Raw genomic sequence first — 24,468 nt, 5'->3', positions numbered from 1 at the left:
ATGAAAAACGTCAAATTTAGATTTTTGTTTTGTTTTATTCATTATAATTAATAATTAAATATTCATAAATCGATGTGTGTGTGTGTGTGTGTGTATCTGTGATATATTTATATTTAAAAAAAAAATTTTTTAAAAAGAAAAAACGAAAAAAAAGATCAAATTTTTTTTGTTCTGATAGGCGTGTGTGTGTGAATTCTGTATATAAAGAGATGGATTAGAATTTTTTGTCTTTTTTGTTGTTGTTGTTGTTGAATGACAAAAAGATAGCAGTACACATTAAATGGTAGATTATATTGATGATAACGATGATGAAAATGATCATTTATGATAATAATGATGATGATAATGGCGACGACAATGATGATGATAATGGATTCTCTGTGTGTGTGTGTGTGTGTATTGATTCTGGTATATCTAAATATTTTTTTCAAAAGATTTAAAATAACCAAAAAAAAAAAAAAACAGAAGAAAAACATAAAAAAAATAAAATCAATAAAAATTGATTAGTGGTTGTTGTTGTTGTTGAAATCAAAGGAATACTTTTCCAGAAAAAAAACAGACAAACGAAAATTCAATGTATGGAAGATTTGAATTGTGTGTTTGAAATTTTTTTTGTTGTTTCATTTTGTTTCGTTTGTTGAAGGGCGGCTATACGGTGGAAATGATGATGATCATCAATATTCCTTATATTGTTGTGTTTGTGTGTGTGTGTGCAATTTTTTTTTTGTAACTTTTGTTTGATTATCTATGTCTAGAAAAAAAACGGTATCAAATCGTTGTATTCAAAAAAAAGAGAGATAAACACAAAAAAATGGATTATGTATCTTCCAAAATTCGTCGATGAATTTCAATCATCATATGATGTGAGATTAGAAAACGAGAAAAAAAATGCGAGAAAGAGATAAATGAAGAAATTCTGTAAATGATATTGAAAAAAAGATTAAAAATCTATAAATAAAGATATATTTATTCATATTAAATTATACAATACCTATGTGTGATTTTCGAAATGGTATTTTTCATCACCATCATTATATCTTTGTCTTATTTTTTTGTTGTTGCTTTTGTTGACTATTTTTCATGATTATTAGTAGTGGCCGATTCTGGTTTGTTTGTTGCTGTTGTTGTCGATGATGTTGTAGAATTATTGACAACCTCATTAACCGTTGTGGTTTTATTGGTTGTGATTGTTTTATTTTCAGATGATGATTCTGTTTGTTTATCCGTATTTGAAATGGCTACCGATGCAGGTTTCGAAGCTGGCTGTTTAGATTTTTCTGTTGATGGCTGTTTTTTAACTTCATCTTCGGATTTTTTAATTTCTTTAGCAGCAGGACTCTCAGATATCGTATTTTTGTTGCCTTCAGTTTTAGTAGAAGCAGTAGCATCGGCGGAATCAGTGACAACAGGTTTGGTTTCAGCATCCTTTTGTTCGGATTTCCCTTCCTCTTTCATCTTTTCATCAACAGCTGCAGTTGTTGTTGTTGTTTCCATTTTAATCGGTTCTTCCGAATCACTTGATGAAGTGGCACTCTTTGGTGGCCGACCACGACGACCTTTATTAGCACTACTACCATTACTATTAGCCAATGCAGCTTTTTTAACCGATGTTTGAACCGGCGCTGGTGGTGGTGCAGGTGTTCCACGTGTTTGTGAACGTGTTTGCCGACGATTGCTATCAACACCGGGTGGTGTTTCCAAAACCAATGATGAATCGGTTACCTCACTGAGTCGTTTACGTTTACGTCCCGGAGTATTGGTACTTTCGTTGTCTTTCTTCTTGAATTGATTTAAAATCATAAATGAATTAAAATTTAAAAATTATAAAAAAAATATCCAAACTTACAGCATCATTTGTCACTTGAGCTTTGGAATCATTAGCAACATTATTGGTAGAAACCTGTATAGAAATAATTCAAACAAAAATAAAAACATTATTAGTAAGCATTGATGAAGAGTATTGAAAAACCGCGCGCATAATTTTGTTTGGCCACAGAAATGTGCCATCCATATAGTACGTAACGTGCAAGACAATTGGCATGATGATAAATATTCGATTTTTTTTTCTTTCGCTCTCATTAATTATATGATAAAATTAGATTAATATTCAATCCAAGATTCTATGCATGTTAGGACTATGATTTCTAGATAGTTTGATTGATAAATAATCAATCAAATAGTGGATATGATCAATGCCATGCATTTTTGGAGGGAAAACTAACAAAAAAAAATGTCCTGGAAACTAATCAATAGATAGATGGATGGCAGATAATCAACAATGAAATGTAATCATTAATTTTTCATAGATAAATCGTCCATGTTTGATTGACAGACAGATGGCTTCATATATCTTACCTGATTATTGTTGTTTGATTGTGCATCCGATTTCATCTCTTTGATCGTTTTATCCGTACTGGAGCCTGTATCGAGGGCCGTTTCAGACATATTTGTTGTTGAAATTGTTGAAATGACAAGAATCTTCGAAAATTGATTGGAAGAAAATGCAAATAGATCGAAACTGTTTGGTGAAGAAAAAAAAAAGGAAAAAACAATCAATGAATGTGTGTGTGTGTGTGTGTGAAGTGATGATGAAACTGTCAAATAAAGAAAGATTGACAATCAAAATGAATACCGATGAAAATGTTAAAAGAATATGATGATTCCAAATCCAATTGATTAATTGATAAACCAGAGATCCAAAATGGATTAGTTTTTCCAACGACAACTTAAGATTTGTGATATTATCGGCTTTAAGGATACTGGTTTTTCTTTGCTGAGGGACAAGTATATTGAGAGATGATGATGATATGAAACGAATGAACATAAAAAAAACAGCGCGACATACAGATACACACACACACAGTTGTTGTAAGTGAGCCGACAATGGATTCCGAATCCAAATGTTTTATGCAAGTGAGGTGATGGTGGTGGTGGTGGTGGTCAACAAAAAACAGGGCTATAGTCTCAATTTATAAACGAATCGAATATTGAATATTCATAGATTCACTGAAATCGTTATCTATTGAATCCAAATGGTTATTGTGACAACAGCCATTATGTACAATGATGAATTGAACATGCGCAAAAAGAATTACCAGAAAAAAAAGAGGCAGTTCGGTTGTTGGCCACTTCTCTTGTGCAATTTTTCTTTCTTCTATCATCACTTTCGATATCACTAAAAAAAATTACGTTAAATTATACCATTTTATTTTACCCATACACAATTTATTATTGTGGAAAAAAACCGATACATTTAGGAGATCCAATTCATATCGACATCTAGTATCGATTATGTACACTAAACACTTACGGTACATTTTTATGATAATTTTTTTTTTAATCAATCAAATACCACCACGTGTTTAAATTTTTATAATTAAAAAAATTCATTCATTTCGAATGGATCAAACATAATAATTTGAACCTGATGATTCCGTCTGATAATGTCCAATATTTGGACAAAAATTTTTGGGAAAAAAGATATACAAACAATGATAATAACCATGTGACACGTGAATGGCTTGGTGATTATTCATTGTTTTGTGATTATTTCCGTCAAAATGTTAGCAAATCTTTGTCAATTTTGATTCTGGGTATGCATTCAATAATTAATAATGATCATTCTAATTTGATTATAATTCAGGTTGCGGTAATAGTTTACTATCCGAACAATTATTCCAAGATGGTTATGAAAATATTCATAATATCGATATATCATCAACGGTAATAAAAACCATGAGTGAACATTGTGATAAATGTAAACAAATGAAATGGTCAACAATGGATTGTCGACGTCTTGATTTCATTGATGAAACATTCGATGTTGTTATCGAAAAAGCTACATTAGATGTGTTTTTGGTGCAGGAAAAATCCTCATGGAATATATCGAATGAAGCTTTACAATCACTTCGACCAATTGGTCATGAAATCTATAGAGTTTTGCGAAAGAATTCGGGCCAATTTTTTTCCATTACATTTTCGGCACCACATTTTCGTCATCCATTATTTGGAAAAATGTTTGATAATAATTTAAAAATTAAAAATATCGAACAATTAGGCAATGAATTTCATTTCTTTCTTTATCACTTGACAAATGATCCATCGATTCGTGAATCCGTTTCCTGTTTTCAATATGAACCACCAATCCAAATCGATATAAAAAACGACGGACAAGTTGTCGATGATGATGATGATGAAAACTTTTTAAATGGAATAAAATTGTAAAAAAAATATCGTTTATATCGATAGTTTCGTACATTACTTTTTCGGTCACATGATTATGACAATTTTTATGCTGAATTTTTCAACTTTTTAAAATCTGAAATAAATTAAATTTTTTGCGACGAAAAAAAATGTCTACCTGGACTCAAATTCAACAACAACTTCGCCATCCATCAAATCCAGTCGTATTTTTTGACATTATGATTGGAAACACTGAAGTTGGCCGCATGAAAATGGAACTTTTTGCAGATATTGTGCCAAAAACAGCAGAAAATTTTCGGTAATCTCAGAAAGAATCCATTGTTAAATATTTGATCTTTTCCATTTATTAATAATTAGACAATTTTGTACTGGCGAATATAAAAAAGATGGTGTGCCGATCGGTTATAAAGGATCATCATTTCATCGTGTAATCAAAGATTTCATGTGTCAAGGTGGTGATTTTGTTAATGTAAGTAATTTTGAAATGATGAAATGACGGATCGAATCAAATCAATGATATTCTTCTCTCTGATAAAAAAAAGCATGATGGTACAGGTTTAATGTCAATTTTTGGTGGCACAAAATTTTCCGATGAAAATTTCAAACTTAAACATGATCAACCTGGTCTACTTTCAATGGCCAACAGTGGCAAAGATACAAATGGATGTCAATTTTTCATTACATGTGCAAATTGTGATTTTCTCGATGGAAAACATGTTGTATTTGGTAAATATATGAATTTAAGTAAAAAAAACTTCTAAAACGATTTTTTCCATACATCTATAAAGGACGTGTCATTGATGGTATGTTAGTGGTGAGAAAAATTGAAAACGTACCTACTGGACCGAATAATAAACCAAAAATACCAGTAATCATATCTCAATGTGGTGAAATGTAGCCATCGTCACGGCCAAATCATCATCATTTTTGTTTCTTTTTTCCTTTATTTTTCGAAAATTTTTTCCTGAATTACCATGATTTGATTACAATGTGTTGCCATCTGTTGACGGAGATAAAAAACTCACATTTTCATCTTTTTTTTGAAATAATTTTTTCGAAAAAAACTTTAAAAATTTTATTTACAAAATATAAAAATTACATTTATCAAAAAAAAAAGACAGACAAAATTGGCAATTGTGATCGAAAAAAGAGAGAGATAGAAATTGATTGGATTTTTAGCAAAAAAAACAAACAAACAAATGATACGTGCGTTTAAAGAAATTTACAAATGAAAAAAAAAATTTGAATTTTTGGCATTTTTTTTGCCATCGTCATTGTCGGTGGCGATTATATTGTGCTTATTGTTGTTGTTGTTGTTGTAATGGCAGTTTGTTGATTGGCGTTCGTTGAATTCCACTCATAAGCAATGCATTTTTAGCCAATATGGCATTCTGTCTTGCATCCTGTTTTGGCTGCTGCTGTTGTTGTTGTTGTTTGACTACATAATCTGAAGGTGGTAATAATTTCGAGGTAAAATTTGTCTGTGGTTTTTTTGGTTGTTGTTGTTGTCGAAGTGGTGAAGGTGATACCGTTATGAATGTTGAAACGCGACTAGATGATGATGATGGAGATGTTGTTGTTGTTTTTGTTGATTTAAATTTATTTTGATTGAAATCTTGTTTCACTTTCGATTCGGATGATGAAGAGGAAATATTGGATGAAGATTTTATTAGCGATTCTTTACCATATTTCGATGATGATGATGATGACGATGATGACGATTGTCTTTCCCATAATGAACCAAGCTCATAAATACGATTATTACAATTGGCCATCAATGATGATTTAGATTTTAGATTTGAATTTAAATTATTCGTTGTTGTTGTTGATCGTTTTTGTGCCTGTTTTTTTGATTTTAGCTCTTTTATCGTTATTTTCAATGTTTCATTCGATGAAAAACCACCAACTGCAGTAGCGCCAATAACGTTATTTGAATTAGATGTAGCTCTAGGTATAGCCGATTTATTATTTCGTTGGTTTACATCTTTTTTCAATACAAATGTTCCATTTGATGATGTAATGTTTGCATCATTTGAAATCTGGGCAAAATTGTCTTTTTCTACATTTGTACATGGAATTTTATTTGGTGATTCCAACAATAATTCTTGATTATTATCATAATCATCATCATCACCACAATTGGCAATAGTAGAAATGATTGAAAGTAAATTATCTTCACTACTACTGATTCTACGATCCAATTTATTGAATGGAAAATTCATTTCATTGAAATTTGTCGTTTGAAACATTGAATATTCATTGATTGAACCATTATCATTATTATGATGATGATTTTCAATCTCTTCTTCTTCGATAAGTCCCATTTTATTTGTTTCGTGATCATTTTTATTATTATTATTCACTTGATTATATAGTATACGTTGTCGTAATTCATGTGCAGTGGAAAATGATTGCCGACGATTCAATTTGGAACGTTGACGATGGCCAGATTTTTTAGCATTTTTACGATTTGAATCAGAATCCAAAATCAATCGATTATAATACATTGCAGCCATTGATAATGTTGATGGCTCTAATGATGACGACGATGATGATGATGGTTTTTCAATAAGGAAATTTTCCAGATCCGATTTCAAATACCGTAAAGCCAATTGATTAGTGGCATTTGATTTAATGGCCGATTTGATATTTTGATTTTGGCTGATATTTGATGATTCCATTGATGTCTGTTTTGTTGTTGCTGGTGTTGTTGTTGTTGCTGTTGTCATATCGGTCAAATGTTGTTGTTGTGATACAATAAATTCAAAATCTTGATTTGCACAAGTGGTGAATGATGAAAATGTTGATGATGATGTTTCACTTAATATTGAGATTTGATCTTCATCCAAATCTTCATCATCATCATCATCATCATCATCATTGGCTGTATGCAATGATGTTTGATCATCATCGCTGATGTTGTTGTTGCTGTGATTTGCATTTAAATTTGATACATTGGATTGTTCTGAATCATCAAATGGATCATTATTATTCTGTTCAATCAATGTATCTTGGCTAGCTGAACGTTGTCTTTTATTATTACTGCTGTCAAAATTATTTAGTTCACCATCATCATTCGGACGAATAACCGATGATCGAACCACTAAATGGCCAACTTCTTCATAGATATCTTCACTTGATTCATCAACAGTACTAGTACTACTACTACTAGTAGTATGGCTACTGCTATTACTGTTGCCATTGTCACCATTGTTATCGTTATCGGTATCTGGAAAACATTTCAAATTTAAATTTCGAATATTTTTTCCATTAACATTGCTGCTGTTGATTTGCAAAATATTCGACTTTTGTTGCTGTTGTTGTTGTTCATCACCATGGTTGCCGGCATGTGCATACACCGAGATAAGCTGACAATCATCGGGTAATGTAGATCGGGCACTAAACGATCCAGAAGCTTTGATTTCATCGTCATCATCATCATCATCATCATGTTTTTCATGTTCTTCTTCTTCGTCTTGTTCATCATTGGGTAATGAAGCATAAATAGGCTCGTCATCCATAATCAAATTGTTTTTGTTGTTGAAATCTAAATGTAATTTAAACGGAAGAAAAAAAAATTTTTTAAATTCAAACTTGAAAAATAGAATAAAATAATGGAAAATGGCATACCACCATTCCTAATGATGTGATTTTCACCATTGTATGGCTGCTGATGCTGCTGCTGTTGTTGTTGTTGTAGTTGTTCATCATTACCAATCAATGGCGATGATTCATCCAACATCAATGATGATGATAGATTTTGTTTCTTCAACAATAAATGATTATGATAATGATCAGTATTTTCACCATTTAATATTGCTATTTGTTGACAAGAATTTGATCTCGATGTATTCGATTCTTGTAGTAATAATGATGATGACGATGAAACACTTGGCAGATAAACATGTGGACGTGGAAATTGGCCAGATTGTTGCTGTTGTTGTTGTTTTTGTTTGTTGGATGATGATTTTACACAATGTTTTCCGTGTTCATTTTCTGATAACAAAATGATTTCACTACCAAATGCAGATGGTGATAATTTTTTATTATAAAAATTATTATATAAAATATTCGACAATTGATTCCTTGCAATTTGTGACCGTTTCATATTATTATTGTGGACACGATTATAAAATGTTGATGCATCTGAATCACTTTTCCGTATGGAAGAACAACGTGAACGTCCAGTTATTCCTTGTATTATGTTATCAATTAATTTTGTTGTCGATTTACGTACTGATTTTGATTGTTCATTGATTTTTTCATTATGACAATCATCATCATCATTTTCATTATTATTATTATAACCGATATCGGTAGTTATTTCATCATCATCATCATCAACATCATTATTATTGCTTATGGGCATATTATTAATAGCAATAGCGGCAGCGGTAGATGAATCAAATTGATTTATATTGATTGAAATTGGACTACATTTTCCATGATTGAATAGTTTATTATTATTATTACTATTACCATTGCCATCACCAACGGCAATGAATTCTTTCTTATATGGTGTTGATGATGAATCGAAACGATTATTATTAAATGATCCAGATGATGATACATTCAATGGTACACTTAATGTTGATTCTGATTTTGGCATTAAAATTGATGATGATGATGCTCCAAACATAAATTGTCCATAATATCGGCCATATTTCGATTGTTGTTGTTGCTGTTGTTGCGATTGATTGGCTGATTGATTAGAAGAAAATAAATAATGACATGAAGCAACTGATGGTGGACGTTGTTGCTGTTGTTGTTGTCGACGTTGATTAAATGATGATAGTTTGGGCGTTAACAATAACAATGGATCATAGTTATTCGATTGTTGTTGTTGTTGTTGAGATGTTAATGCTAACGAATAACGAGACCGTGATGCGTGATGATGATGATAATAATTTTGAGATTGTTGTTGTTGGTAATGGGAATTTCGTTGTTGTTGTTGTTGTTGTTGTTGTCGATTGTTCAGATGATGATGATGTGAATAATAGTTGTTATGATGATTTGCATTTCGTGAACTTAAAGAAAGGTCGAGCATTGATGTTGCATGATTCAGTTTATGACGATTCATATCGCCATTGTTATGGGAATATTTTTGAAATGTTATTTTACCACCACCACCACCATTACAAGCATTTAATTTATTTGTAGATTGATCTGGAAAAGCAAAGAAAAGAAAAAATGAATCATCAATCAATCAATAAAAATAAATGGACCATACCGTTTTTAGAATATTTTTTCACTAAATCTAAATCAGAATGATATGATGTTAAAAATGAATTGATTCGTGTTGTTTGTTGTTTTTTATCAGCTGATGATGTGGATGCAGCTGATGATGATGATGTAGATGATGATGTTTTCGACGATGTATTAGATGATGACACCGGATATAATGCTGGTGGTTGCATCTGTGATTGTATTGCATTCCGTTCAACAGTACTAATATCATTTGTTGTTGTTGCGGTTGCATTCGATGTAACGGTAAATGTCAATGATGATTTATTACTTGAACAAATTGATGATATTTTATCATGAATTGAATGATGATGATGATTATGATGAGGACGATGGCGATTATGATGATGATGATGATGATGTGATGATGAACTATGGCAATGGCAACATGATCGTGTGAAAGCATCACGAAATGTTTCATTCGAAATAAATATAATCAATGGTAATAATAATGCTTCAAATAATGAAAGTGCCACCAATATTAGATCATGAAATGGTGTCCATAATCCCGGTATAAATATGGCCAATAAATTGAATACCTAAATCAGTGATGATTAAAAAAAAACGAAAAAAAGTTTTTGTTAATTTGAATTGTTCGAATTTCAAAAAAAAAAACTTTTCGGGAAATGTGTGTGTGTGTCTGTGCATCCAAATTACAAATAGAGCGATAAATTTGGTTTTTTTCTTCTCTTTTCAATCAACACAATCAACCAACCACATACAAATACATCTCGAACCCGGAACCGAAAATTTTTTTTTTTTTTTTTTGGACAATGTCCAAAATGATGAATCAAATGAAGATGGTGGAACAAACTTGATGACAAAATATTTATGTCAACAACAGCAACAACAAAGCGAAGATGATGATGATGGAGAAATCAAAATAATAAATCATTCGGGTATAAAATGGTAACATCCGGTTTTTTTTCGTTCAAATGAAAATGAAGTGGAAAAAAAACAAAACAATGATACTATCATCAACAACAATCATTGAGAAAAGTCAATGGTGAATAGAAAAAAAAACCAGTGGGAACCATCATCATTTTCATTTTCATTTCCATCAATCAGTCACTTATTGTTGTCACAGCAACAACAACAACAACAACAGCAACACAATTCGATGATATGGATGTTTTTCAATGATGGATAGACAACAATACAATTTGAATGAAATTTGAATCTTGATAAAATGTATCGCTACAGCATTTTTATTTGGCCATCATCATCATCATCGTCATAAAAACAATGAATGTGAATATTTTTTTTTTTTTTTTTTTTTTTTGCTGGCAAATAGTCCATTTAGTTTTGACCGCATTGTATTCAAAAAAAAAAAAAAAATGTCGGACAATGTTTTGTGACAATTTTTCTTTTTCTTCTGTCTGATATATATATTCAAATGTAAGTGTTCCAAAAAAGATGAAAATTGTGTGTGTGTGTGTGTGTGTGATTTGATTTAAATCGACTTGACTTCAAAGAGACGTTGATGATGATGATGATGATGATGATGATAACATAACAATCATCAACTGACCAGATAGGAAATGATTGCTGTTCAATCATTACGGTTGTTGTTGTTGTTGTTGTGATCAATAATGATGAACGAATTTCGTAGGATGTTTATTCGTATCATGGCCACCATTTGTGTGTTGATGGTGGCTTTTGGCAAAGGCAAATGGTGGAAAATGATCGATGTAATCGATCCATAACACACTATGAGAAACATAAACACATCATGTGACATCGATAATTGAGCATCATCATCATCAATGAACAACGACGACGACGATGAAAAAAAATGACAATGAAAAAAAAATAGATTTCTTTTCACACACACACACGCAAACAAAGAGAAAGAAGTTTTTTTCAGATAAAAAAAATTGATTGAAAAAGTTTCGCCTCCGCTATGATGATGAAAAAAAAACGGAAAAAAAGTGAAATTGAAAAATGAAAAATTTAAATATTAAATGAACAGACCATTTTTTTTTGTCTGCCCGTTGTGAAATTATTATCTTGATTTATCGAGATTTTTTTCCTTTTTTTTGCAATGATGATTATAAAAAGTTGGTAGATTGTGAATGATGATAAATTGTGGAACAATTGGACAGACAAAAATCATTCATTCATTCATTTCAGGATTTAAACAGTCAAACAAATCATCATCAACCACCACATGTGATGTATGCAGATGAAAAAAATAGAAATCAAATTCAGATTCAAAATTCGAAAATTCTATTTACACAGAAAAAAGTCACTGACAGTAGAAATAGTGTTTTTGTTTTCCAACCAACCAATCATCAACTATACCATGATGATGATGATAATTCGTTTCGTTGTAAATTATGTCATACAAACATGACATGATTATTATCATGATTATCATGATTATGATTATGATGATGTCCATCTTTTTTTCAGGTCTATGATAGCATCAATTTTAATCATGTGAATTTTTTGTTTTGTTTTGTTTCGAAGTATGGAAAAAGAAATACTTGATTCACATCTCAAATCGTGTCATCATCATCATCAAGTTGAATAATTTGGAACTTTACGACTTTGTTTCGTTTCGTTTCGTTTCGTATTTTAACCGGTGTTAAAATGGTAGCCAAATTTTGAGATCTATTTATCTTACTCAAAATGAAAATGAAAATGAAAACGAAATAGACAACAGATTCCGGAAGCCAAATATTGTTGTCGTCTTGTTATCCACACATTTTTCTAATCTGATTCACAAGATATTATTAATATTATCTGTTGTTGTCCTCATTTTCCGGTTGTATTTTTTTTTCTTCACAAATTCGCTGATATTAATAACATATATATCAACACCGGGGCATAAATGGTCAACAACAACAACAACAAAAATAAAATTCATTTTTTTTTTTTTTTTTTTGGAACATTTGAAATTCTCAAAATCTTGCAAAGTGGATTATTATTTTTTTTTTTTTTTTGTTTCCATTTCATTTTCACTTTTTTTTCTTCTTTTTTTTCTTGGCTTTAAAAACAATGGATGTATTTGTCTGTGTGTGTGTGTGTTTATCCGGTTTTTGTTGTTTATTTTTTCATTTCATTTTAGGCCAACAGAACAACCAGACAATGAAAAAAAAACAACGAATGACTGATAACTTTCTCTCTCGATGATTTTTTTTTTTTTTTTTTTTGAATTTCATTTTGACGATTTTTTTTTGATATTTAAATAGATATAAATATAGGGAATAATGGACACTGGCCAATGACCAAACACAGTTGAAAATCCGGTCAGGGGTTTTATTTTTGACGACAAAATTATCATCATCATTGTTGTGGAAAGTGGAAAATTTCGAAATTTTTTATTTTTTTTAAATTTTTTATGACTTTTCCATATATCCAAGTTTGGATCATGGTCAATTGTCAAATAAATAGTATCGATAGTAATCATTTCTCTCACTCTCTCTCTTTCTCTCTTGTAAGCAGCTAAATCAAGAAAGTTAGCTTGAAACTTTTATCTTTCTTGATAATAATGCTGATGATGTGATCATCGTCATCATCATCATCCTCTATTCAAAACCGTGAACAACAACAACAACAACGAAAAAAAAAGATGAACATGCCGGTAATCGATCGAATCGAACTATTCAATTCATTCATTCCCCATACATCAAATGTAATGAAGAGGTTTTGTTGTTGTTGTTGTTCTCTTGTTGTATTTTCAGTGGCACAAACTAGAAATTTATATTTTTTTGACTTTCGATGATCAAAAGAATGAATTTTTTTTCTAGTTATGGATAACACAGAAAAAAAACTGAATGAATGAATGAATGAATGGCCGACATATATCATCATCATCATCATGATCATCAAAGCGGGGTTTTCTATATTTATATATACATTGACCATAGATTTACCTATGGATATAAAAATAGCCATCATCATCATGATTTCTATTCTTAATTAATGGCTAGCCTAGCCAGGTAGATGATATAAAAGAAAAGAAAAAGTTTTCTTTTTTTTTTATTCATAGCGCAAATTCAAGAAAAATTTTTTTCAAGAGTAAAAATTGCATCAATTATCATTTGTAGTGAAATAAAAAATAAAATAAAAAAAGCGAAAATCACCACACACACACACACACACACACACACACACTATTTTACTATAATTACACAGCAAATGTTTTGATTTACTTTTTTTTTATTTTTATTTTGACCATATTTTATGAATGAATGTAATGCCCGGTTTTTTTAAAAATAATATTCGTGCTTTAGTGAATGGGTAATAAACCTCATCATTCATTCATCGACAACATTGTGTGTTTGTTCAATTTATTTGTTCATGACCAATCTGGTAGATCAAAATGGATCAAAATTTCATCATTGATGCAAACAATTCATATAAATGTTTGTTTGCTATATGAATGAAGCTAAACCAATCATCATCATCATCATTATCATTATCATCGGCAATTTACCATCAAATCTTTTTGATGAAAAATTGGAACTTGTCCAAATTAATCATGAACAACAGAAAATTTATTTTTGCACACAGCAACAGGAATGTTAATAACAAAATGGCAACCATATATTATAAAAATAAATGTCACATTCTAATGACGCCTAATCACACAAACAAAAACATTCAAAATCAATCGTTCAATAAGTCAATCAAAATGAAAGTGTCAAAAGAAAAATTTTTTGTTTTCCATTACACAATTTGGATTGAGATTGATTCTGTAACAACAACAACAACAACAACAACAATGACAATGACAGAATGACACACTGAGAAACAGAAAAAAAACACGCCCTATATTTAATGTAAAACTCCCACAACTACACTATTGACAAGCTAATCTCATTCAATCAATCGATTGATCAATTGTCACCATTAAACATGATTATTGTTATTATAATAATAATAAACGGCAATTGATATGGTTTTCAAAAAGAGTGAAAAACAAAAAAAACAAAATTTTTTTTTCTTTGATTCAAATTGATTCAATTCTATATTTGTATCATAAGAAAAAATGCTGACGAAATCGATTTGGATCAATAATAATGACGACTACGACGACAACGACAACGACGACGACACGATGATGATTATGATGATGAAAAAAAAACAATGCCCAAGACAAGATGATGATGATGATAATGATATCTGAATGAAAATCGATATCTGAATCGAAAGACAGGTGGATTACACACACAGACACAGACATAGACATTTTTTTTACAAATTTAGTATCACCATTTTACCATCATTTCAAAAATAAATCGTCATCATGTTATCATCATTATCATCATGATGATGATGATGATGATGAAAAACATTAATTTTCTGATGCGTGGTCGTCATCAACATGTCCTAAATATCTATAATACAGATCATCATCGACAATAATAATATCATCAACTGATTGATCGCAAAAGAAGATGCAGAACTGATTGACCTGAGAATGAAATCTGTAATCATGATCGGATTTGAATCCATAGAAAAAGGTTTCCATCATCATCATCATCATCATCTCGTCGTCATTTTTAAATTGGAAATTTAATTTTTTTTTTCAGTTCAATTTGGTAAATTTCATTTAAATTCAATTGGTTTTAAGGTTTCTCTCTCTCTCTCTCTCTCTCTCTCTCTCTCATTTCTATTTCAATGCGAAAATTAGACATAATGACATGGAAATAAATTGATCAGTTTGATTGAATGAATGAATGAATTGATTGATGGAAAAAAAACATAAAACAAAAACGACTGTAAATCAAAATTCCAAAATGAAAAAAAAAACAAAATTCAAGTCCAAGTTTATCACAAATCTCCATTTAATGCTTATAAGCATGAGATTTGCATACCAAATGACATGTGATGTCAAACAGCAGAAAAACGAAAAAACAAATCATACGGATTGATTTCCATTTTGTGATCATCAATATATATTGATGATCACAAGGCAGAAAACAATAGGAATAAAGGAAAACTAATGAATGAATCTACACGCGTTTTGAAGAAGAAGAATGGACGATGGATAAAAGCCATTCAATTGTGTGTGTGTGTCAATGATGATGATGATGATGTTCCACCAAGTGCATACCAAAGAGATCAATCAAATTCTGTCTGACAAACCGTAAAAGTGTGTGGTGTGTGTGTGTGTGTGCATTTGGAAAACATCAAAATGTCAGTATTAGTTGAATTTGCATTAAAGATCAGTTGTGTTATTATTCGAAGATCAAACAACAACTCAATCAATCAATGATAAATAAAGAAAAATCACATTGATCAATAATCCAATTGGCCATTGGCATTTTCTTTTCGATTCACATATTCAATGGCAACAACATCGTCATCTAGATTTCTATAAATTTGCATTTTCGGCAAAATTGAATGAAGATGCGCTTGAAGTGGTGGTGGTATTTTCGATGAAAAAAAATAGGCGTCGGTCACGTTTTTTCCTTCTAAAAAAGGCGATTCCATTTTTGTAACCAAACATTTATTATTGATCGATTCACAATCGATCGATTGATCGATTTTTGTTTCAATGAACATACGTTGTTTGATATTTACAATGACGACGACTACGATCATGATGATGATGATTTCATTAACCAATTTGTTTTCCACCAATTCATAGAACCAATTTTTTTTCCTTCTTCCTTTTCTTTTCGTTGTCGTTGTTTTTCTGCCATTGACACAATACCAAACATGACAACAACAACAACAAAAAACCAAACGTTCGAGGTCGATACAATAGCAGAATGATGAAACAATCGATTGATCGATCGAGAAAATGTTGGAAATGAAAAATCATCATCATCATCAAAAATAGAAATTGCCTATGGATTGGTCGAATGTCTATAGCGATCATCGTCATCAATGATGATCCAATCGAATTTCTATTTTTTTTTTTTTTTAAATTCAATTTATTTTTTCAACTTCATTTTCCCTGCTGTTCATGAAACAAAATAAATAAAAAAAACTTTGACTTTATCATCATCATCATCATGTGGATCATTCGTGATTGTCCAAATATTAATTGAAAAGTGTCTAGTTTTTTCAATGTTTTTAAAAAAAAAATCCTTAGTTTCAATTTTGCAATGTTCAATACTTTTTTTCCATTTCAAATACAGAAAAACAAAAATCGTTATATTAATGGTCATTTGGTCCAGTGAAAAATTTTTGTTTTTTATTTGAACACAAAAATAATGGAGAAGAATCCAAATTTTTCACCAATTAGAAACATTTACAATGGAAATTTTTTTCCAGAATGACAAAAATTCCGTATTCTCCTTACAAAATAAAAAAAACAGAACAAAATCAGAATCAGAATCAGAGATCCAAGAATAAAGAATACACAAAGACATTTTTCTCCTGTAAACATGAAACAATAATAAAATGAAGTCAAGTGTTAAGTGCTGCATCGCGTTAAAATCCGTGTGTGTTGTGAAACACAATAAAAGACAAAACAAAGAAAAAGATGAGTCAAGTAAAGTTATCATCAACAACAATGTATTTCTGTGTGTGTTCATGTTTTTTTTCGGTGTGAACACGCGAAAAAAAAACAAAGAATCATTGTCTTGTTGTTGTTGTTGTTTTCTCTGGGATTAGAGACAAGAAAAAAATAAAAATAAGAAGAAAAATCAACTTGAAACAACAACAACAACAACAACCGATCCTGGAACAATAAATGACGACAACTAAAAAGTGGAGTATATGGAAAGAATGAATGAAATGGTTCAGAAATGATGATGATGATGATGATTACTTGACTTGGTTCACATAGTGAATACACAGTTTCATTTCCAACAGTTTTTTTTCCATTTGAATCAAATGGCCAAGTGTGTGTGTCATTTATATTCCATAACCAACTATAAGATGAGATGTGTTGTTAAGTGCATTGTTTGAATGAGTTTTTTTTTCTCTGTTGTTGAATGGTTCCTCTATATATATTCATTGTTTTTTTCGTTTCATTTCGTTTCGTTGGTTGATTCTAACCAACATTTCAAGCAAAAAAAAAATCCAAGCAATTCATTCATTGCAAAATTTGGCTGCCAATATTGCTAAGGGAACCAGAAAAAAAAATAACGAGAGAAAAATGGAAAACAAAAAAAAAATTTTTCAACAACCGATTGCGATGACGACGAATGTGTGTATGTGTGTGTGTCTATGTTATATGTGCAGAATATTAACGGCGTGAAAAACCATTTATAGTGGAGAATATTCACATTGGAAAGAGGATAAAAGAAGAAATTTTTTTTTTTTGTTTAGTATGGAATATTCGTATCGTTTAACAGCAGCCATCAAATAAATCAAACAACAGACGACTATGACGACGACAACAACCATTGGCAATACCAAATAGGATGATGATGCGACAAACTTTACGTTGAATTAATGAATTATAGAAAACACACACACACACACACACACAACAATGTAAAGTGAACTTTGTAAATATACAGAGAGCAAAAAAAAAAAATGAATGAATGAATGAATGAATCCGGATATGTGTCTTGAATATTTATTAAGAATACCCTATTGTCCTAGCGAAAAAAAAAGTGTCAAAGATCAATTATAAAAATTGAACAGTAAACAGATATATAAATATTGAAGAAAAAGACAACAGTTGTGTTTAGTGTTTCAGCGACTAAAATGTCAGATAATAATTTATATATATTAACCACCCCCTCAATGTGATTATGTGTGCGACAGGCTGAACAAAAATCCCTGATACACTTCATCATCATCATCATGATCATTTTTTTTGACAACGACAATAGCCTTATATTGAATTTCAATTGGCTTAATAAGAATAATGAGCGTTTCCGTTTTTTTTCTGTTGCTGAGGATTATTAATAGATAGATAGATAGAAAATGTCAATCGAATCATGAAGAAAAATAAATTGCAATGATGATGATGATGAATGATGAATCACGTGTAATCATCATCGTCATCAGTAGAGTGTGTGTGTGTATGTGCAAATAATTTACCATTTGCATTAGGCAAAAGATCGATCGAAATATGATGAAGAAGAAGATTCTATTCCATTCCATTCCATCCAATAAGCAAAATAATTTAAGAGATAAGATGATCAAATTACTTGAATGATTCAAATCTATGATCGTGTGTGATTATGATGAGAATGCAGCATTAGAATATATCGATCTTGGCAAACGGAAAAAAAATTCTCTTATTCTGTGCGTGTGTGTGTGTGTATGTGGAACCATAACCAACGAAAGACCATCGTGACAATATTCTGTAGCTTTGACGACATAAAAAAAAGGTCATCAACATTGTAAATTCAATTATAATGGCGAAGAATTTCTTTTCTTTTTCTGTTTTTGCATCCATAGAATCAAGTTAATAAATCTAAATATAAAGAATTTCGTACAAGCGAAAAGGATCGATTTTCATTCTATCCGCACAATATTCTTAGATCATGGTAAATGTTTTTAAGGTTCCAATTTTTTTTTAAACAAACGAATGAAACAAAAAACAATGAAAAATTGTTTCACATATCACGAGATAAGCAACAACAACAACAACAACAACAAAAAAATGAATTAATCATCGTCAAAAGTGAACAAAAAAACCATTTTCACACAACGATTATAATGATGATGATTCGTTTTTTTTTTTTTTTTTTTTGAAAGAGAAAAAAATTCATCATCACTATGGAACGATGATGGATGAATGAATGAATGAAACAAAAGAAAAAGAAAAACCAGAAGAAAAAAAAATATATAAAGAGACAAAATGCTCGATATCAATGTGAAAATTATAAATCTTCAACAATCTAGAGCAAGAAATGATCAAATGATTATTATCATCATCATCATCGTCATTATCATTGAATAAAAAAAAAGGAAAAAAAAAGTACGACGTCTTAATCTGATTATTATCATCATCATCATCATCATTAAATGATGATGCACATTTTTAAAAAATGTAAAAAAATTTCCATACGTTCACAATTTGTCAATTATATATAGGATATATAGGATGATAATCAATCATAAATCATCAGTGAACAACAATGAGCTTCAAATATCAAAAAAATGAAATGGAATGAATGAATGAACATTTGATGATCCATTTGATCCATGATCATAATCATTGATTTTCTTTTCTAATGAATTAAAGATTTAGAATACACACACATACATATGATTCATATTTCATTTTTTTTTTTTTTTTTTTCTCTCAGTGTGTGTGGGTTGAATGGAAATGACATTTTTTTTTTTTTTTTTTTTTTTTTTTGGTTTGGGTTTTTGGGTTTTGTTTCTGGTAGGATTCACTTGAAAATCATTATCATTCATTGATCATTATGGAAATGGAGAATCCAAATGAAATGAAATGGAATTTTATTTTTTTTGCTTGCTCGTTGGCTCATTCTGGATTTTAATTAAAAGCTTGATATTTTTTTTCTGAGCTTTTGATAATTTTTTTTTCTGGCAATTAATGGATTTTTGTGTGTGTGTGGAAGGAATTGAAGAATTGGTGGTTGCGGATCGTATTCATTCATAAAATGGATGATGATGATGAATTTTAGATTGTGAAGAAAAAAAATTCTCTTTTCTTTCTCTTTATCTCTCTCGAGAATTTTTCTTTTTTTTTTCTTCCCGAAGAAAAAAAAATGATCTGCATTGACAAGAAATTGAATAGCGAGTGTGTCTCGCCCAAATATAAATAAGTCAAAAGAAACGAGAGAAACACACACACACTCACACACACAAATACCACGTTTAGCAAATGTAGAAGATTACATTTTTTTTTTTGTTTACTAGGTTAATAATCATCACACAAATTCAAATTCAAATTCAAATAAAAAAACGATAGTGTTGACGATGATGGTTGAAAAAAACTTGTAATTCCAATTTAATCGTTTTTGTTGTTTTTTGGAACTAGTAAAAAAAAAAAAAAAAACAAAAGACTAAATGGTTATACAAAGAAGTCGTCCATCATAAGTGGTGAATCATAAATTGTGACGAATTTTCTTGTTTTTGCAGATAATGAAAAACAAAAAAAAACGGCAACAAAAAACATAAATTCAAGGCGATTCATTCATTCATTCAACTAATCTACATATAATAATCATGATGATGCAATCACAATGAATTTTGATCATTTTTTTTCCAAATTCCATCAATTCCATTCATCAACGACCACGATGGAAATTTGAATATGAAAATAATGCCGGGCGCGTTCCAAAATGGATGTTTGATGTTTATTCCACTGTTTTTTTTTTGTCGCTCCCAGTTTTTTTTCGTGCTGTTGCCTGTTCAATCATTTTATATTTATTTTTTGGACGAAAAAAATCAACGAAAAAAAAAGTTTTCGATGTTATTCCAAAACAAATATGCACAGATTTTCAGATCATTGGGTGTATTGAATGATTTTATACAACGTATATAATTCATCATCATCAAAATTCGGTGCACAACGTTAATTTGAAAATTTTACAAGTGGAAAATCAAAAAAAAAAAACAAATAAACAAACAAGAAAATCAAATTGAATGGCCATCACCGTCATTATCAGGACATGAGAATAACGTATGAGAAACAGGAAGAAAAATGTTGAGGTGGTATATACCTGGTGATTGTTTTTTTTTTTTTTTTTTTTTGGTCAAGTGGTCAGTGTGGTTGTAAAACAACAAAAAAAAAATCAAAAACAAAGTGAACCAATTTAGAAAGCAAAAATTGAATGAATGTCCAAAAAAAAATGCTGCCACATACGGAAATGTTGGCCAAATCTGATTTTTTTTCGTTTTTAAATTGAAAAAAAAAATATTTAAAAAACACAGCAATTTAACACACACAGTCGAAAATCATGCATGAATGAATGCATATGCAAAACACGATGACCACACTACATCACTTGAATAATCATGACTTATCATAAGAAAATCACACTGATGACACATCACTTGAATATTGTTGGCCAATTAAATGGGAAAAAAAATTATCGAAAAAAAATGATGATGATGATCCATACTTTGCATGAAAAAAAAAAACATCACTGGATGAAATGATAATAATCCTTTGATTGATGATGATGATGATGATGAGAACAAATTGAATTTTTTTTTTTTTTTTTTTTTTTTTTTTGAATATATGGAGATAACCTGTGACAAGTACTGTGTATATTCATGTGTGCGCGTGTATTCAATTGCTTAAACACAAATTATTAAGGTAATTATAAAGAGCAAGTAAGAAAAAAAAATTTGAAAATTTAAAAAAAAATCCTAATGTTAATCAGGAGAATCTCCAACGAGAGATAGAGAGAGAGAGAGATGGAAGCTAATCTCTCGATTCTTTTCATCTTTAAAAGGTCAGAATGTTTAACATAATTACATTTCTTTTTTCATTGTCAACGAAATAAAAAAAAATCATCTTTTACCATTGATAACGATTGTTTTTTTTTTCTTGAAAATATTCGAAAATTCAACAGGTGTCACTGATGTGTGTGTGAGTGAGTGGATGCAATGAATAACATGGTCATTAGTTATTTTTTTTCAACGCAGAAAAAAAACAACAATTTGATGACAAATGATACAATGTGACATTCAAATCAAATCAAATCAAATGCAAAGAAAACAAAAAAAAATTTCCCATGATGAATAGAATCAACCAACAACAACAACAACAACAACAACAACCGCAAAAAACAGAACTATGAATTTGAATGAAAAGGAAATGGATCGTGGCAACAACAACAACAACAACAAAGAAAAATTTCTGGAATGAATTGTTAAATTTCAAGAAAGAAAAGGTCATCATTAAGAAAATTGAAATTGTAAAGTCATGATTTGTCAACAAAAATATTTTCAAAAAATAAAAAAAAAATTCCAAATTCAGATTTTAATATCAAGTTTTGATATTAAAATCGTTAATTTTGACAAATGAATACAAATACAAACCACCACGACAACAACAACAAATAAATGTAATTTTTGTTGTTGTTGTTGTTGTTGTTGAATTAAATTGAAATTCATCCATCCATATGGTGCACATTATATTTGTGTGTCTGTGTGTATGTGTGTGTATTTACAAAATGTGTCAGAACAACAAAAACCAGTACATATAATGGATTGATTTCAACAGATGAATGAACGAAAACAACAACAACAACAATAAAAACAAAACGACACGCAAATATGGATGACAAAGACGCATACATACACACACAAAACAAAACAAAACAACAAGAAGGTCAACAAACAAATGAAACAATTGAATAAATGTCCAAATCTAAATTTTTTTTTTCATTTTTTTCAATGCAAAACAAAACAAAAAGAAAAATTTAAGAAAAGCTCGAATAGAGTTTGAATTGGGAAAAAAAATGTAATTCAATTACACAAATGATATGTATTTCGTCATCATCATCATCTGAACAAAATCTGAAATGAAATGGACAATTGTACATATATACACCTTGTTCGGTAAACAATAATAAAATCAATTTTTTCAAGGTGAAGGTTGTGCAACACAACGGAAATTTGAAATTTATTTGATTAAAAAAAATGAAAATCTTTTGATGTGTGAACACAAAGAGATTAAAACGCCAAAATCGAATGGTTTCATTATGGATTAACCGAAAAACAAATTGGTGGTGGACGAAATAATAAAAAAAAACTACAACAGGTTGTTTATTGGCCAAATGTGTGTTTGGTGTGTACAACTCATCATCATCATCGTCAAAATTTTTGACTTTTTAAAATTTATTTTTAGATAAAAAAAAGAGGAAAAAAAACCAAAATGGTTTTGATTCGATTTGAAAACATCAAATGTTCAGTGTGGTATAATTCAACTATTTAACCAAACTAAACCAGCACCATCACCACCAACAACAACAAGACAAGACACACGAACAAACACACACACACACACACCATTTACCGATTAAAAAAACACACACACACACAGAGAGAAAAAAAAACCATCATCATCATATAAGGGCATAAGGAACATTTGTAACGGTTTTTTGTTGTTGTTGTTGTTGAAACGATAAAATGGGCGCGTCAAAAAAAAAATGAAACAATGGTAAAAAGAAAAAAAAACGATGAAAATTATGACAAAATAATTGAAGGAGAAATGAAATGAAAAAAAAAAAATAAAATAAAATAAAGACAAAGACAGGTGTGTGTAAGTGTGTGTGCAAGTGATCATCTCGTTAAAAAGGTTCTTTTTTTTGTTAATTTTTTGTTTTTTGAAAACATCAATAAATCTTTTAAATGGATGAAAAATCCATAAAAAAAATTTATTCAAGATCAATCAATCGAATGATTGAAAATTGCGTGAAAAAAAAATAACAAACACACAATAACGATTGTCCAGTATGTGTGTCCAGTTTCGAACGTAATCATCAACGGCTGCGATGATGATGATGATGATGATGATGAAGTTAACCATCTTATTACATGCTGCTGGACAATGTCATTAGCTGTGGCCATCTATCTATATAGGTAGGTCAGATTGAATTAGCCAGGTTCATCACCATCAAAGTGTGTGTGTGTGTGTAGGACAGTGATTACCGTGATACAAGAGAAAAAAAATTTGTTTTTTTAAAAGCAAAAAAAAAAATCTAAAAATAAAACTGAAAAAAAAAATTTCTGATGAACGAAAAAAAAGAGGATTTTTTTTTCTTGATTGAAATAGTCGTCTGTGTGTGTGTACGATTAAATCGTTGAAACAATGTGTTTCAACGATGACGGTCAAAATCATCATCATCGTCGTCATTTATAATGAAATGACAACAACAACAACTACAAACGGAAATGGTCGGTTGATTTTTTATTTGTCTGTTTTTGTAACCCCGAAAAAAAATGTCAACAAACATTATCAACACACACACACACACACACAGAGAGAGAGCGGACACATTTGTTTTAATTTTTCAGAATTATTCATCATTATCATTATTATTATACACTTGACTTTTTGCTATTATATCGGTATTGTTGTTGTTGTTGTTGTTGAAATAGCAATAGAAAAAGAAATGTCAAATGTCTACTGGCCAAGATTTCCGTATGTGTGTAATTTACATATTT

The 24,468-nt window shown here is 30.1% G+C and overlaps 4 protein-coding genes across 5 annotated transcripts in view; 2 read left to right on the top strand and 2 right to left on the bottom strand.

Annotated features, from left to right (window-relative positions):
- Window positions 1-15: 15 nt before the first annotated feature.
- LOC124494435 (uncharacterized) lies at window positions 16-3,014 on the bottom strand. 2 transcript variants are annotated; one of them, XM_047057599.2, is made up of 5 exons: window positions 2,633-3,014; window positions 2,356-2,518; window positions 1,847-1,900; window positions 992-1,779; window positions 16-916 (listed from the first exon to the last, which is right to left on the bottom strand). In XM_047057599.2, the coding sequence occupies exons 2-4, from the start codon at window positions 2,443-2,445 to the stop codon at window positions 1,072-1,074; spliced, it is 852 nt and encodes a 283-aa protein (XP_046913555.2). In that variant the 5' UTR covers window positions 2,446-2,518; window positions 2,633-3,014; the 3' UTR covers window positions 16-916; window positions 992-1,071. The 2 variants fall into 2 exon arrangements, with proteins under 2 accessions (XP_046913555.2, XP_046913557.2); XM_047057601.2 differs by having other exon boundaries at window positions 992-1,776; window positions 2,633-2,900.
- A 277-nt stretch (window positions 3,015-3,291) lies between these two features.
- Window positions 3,292-4,324, top strand: LOC124495278 (EEF1A lysine methyltransferase 4). Its single transcript, XM_047058624.2, has 2 exons — window positions 3,292-3,593; window positions 3,644-4,324. Exons 1-2 carry the CDS (start codon window positions 3,428-3,430, stop codon window positions 4,222-4,224), a joined length of 747 nt encoding a protein of 248 aa, XP_046914580.2. The 5' UTR covers window positions 3,292-3,427; the 3' UTR covers window positions 4,225-4,324.
- On the top strand, window positions 4,271-5,381 carry LOC124495279 (peptidyl-prolyl cis-trans isomerase H). The gene is made up of 4 exons (XM_047058625.2): window positions 4,271-4,501; window positions 4,561-4,672; window positions 4,746-4,929; window positions 4,992-5,381. The coding sequence occupies exons 1-4, from the start codon at window positions 4,353-4,355 to the stop codon at window positions 5,099-5,101; spliced, it is 555 nt and encodes a 184-aa protein (XP_046914581.1). The 5' UTR covers window positions 4,271-4,352; the 3' UTR covers window positions 5,102-5,381.
- The window catches only part of LOC124494837 (uncharacterized), a 29,891-nt gene continuing 10,652 nt past the window's right edge, over window positions 5,230-24,468 (bottom strand). Inside the window, exons 3-5 of the mRNA XM_075729639.1 lie at window positions 9,434-9,986; window positions 7,834-9,369; window positions 5,230-7,750 (exon numbers count right to left, since the gene is read on the bottom strand). Of these exons, the coding sequence (XP_075585754.1) occupies window positions 5,502-7,750; window positions 7,834-9,369; window positions 9,434-9,986 (4,338 nt within the window). The 3' untranslated portion in view covers window positions 5,230-5,501. The remainder of the gene's footprint in view (window positions 7,751-7,833; window positions 9,370-9,433; window positions 9,987-24,468) is intronic.

Source organism: Dermatophagoides farinae, chromosome 3 (assembly GCF_024713945.1).
Source record: "Dermatophagoides farinae isolate YC_2012a chromosome 3, ASM2471394v1, whole genome shotgun sequence".
Taxonomy (NCBI): domain Eukaryota; kingdom Metazoa; phylum Arthropoda; class Arachnida; order Sarcoptiformes; family Pyroglyphidae; genus Dermatophagoides; species Dermatophagoides farinae.
The sequence above is the reverse complement of the archived record's forward strand: the minus strand, read 5'-3'. Positions and strand labels throughout refer to the sequence as shown.

What these genes read in the sequence shown, in the direction of transcription:
- LOC124494435 (XM_047057599.2), bottom strand. Translation starts at nt 2,445, where the DNA reads ATGTCTGAAACGGCCCTCGATACAGGCTCCAGTACGGATAAAACGATC. An exon ending in AATCAAACAACAATAATCAG is followed by an intron (nt 1,901 to 2,355) that starts GTAAGATATATG and finishes ATTTCTATACAG; the next exon opens with GTTTCTACCAATAATGTTGC. An exon ending in CTCAAGTGACAAATGATGCT is followed by an intron (nt 1,780 to 1,846) that starts GTAAGTTTGGAT and finishes AATCAATTCAAG; the next exon opens with AAGAAAGACAACGAAAGTAC.
- LOC124495278 (XM_047058624.2), top strand. Translation starts at nt 3,428, where the DNA reads ATGATTCCGTCTGATAATGTCCAATATTTGGACAAAAATTTTTGGGAA. An exon ending in TTTGTCAATTTTGATTCTGG is followed by an intron (nt 3,594 to 3,643) that starts GTATGCATTCAA and finishes ATTATAATTCAG; the next exon opens with GTTGCGGTAATAGTTTACTA.
- LOC124495279 (XM_047058625.2), top strand. Translation starts at nt 4,353, where the DNA reads ATGTCTACCTGGACTCAAATTCAACAACAACTTCGCCATCCATCAAAT. An exon ending in AAAACAGCAGAAAATTTTCG is followed by an intron (nt 4,502 to 4,560) that starts GTAATCTCAGAA and finishes ATTAATAATTAG; the next exon opens with ACAATTTTGTACTGGCGAAT. An exon ending in TGGAAAACATGTTGTATTTG is followed by an intron (nt 4,930 to 4,991) that starts GTAAATATATGA and finishes ACATCTATAAAG; the next exon opens with GACGTGTCATTGATGGTATG.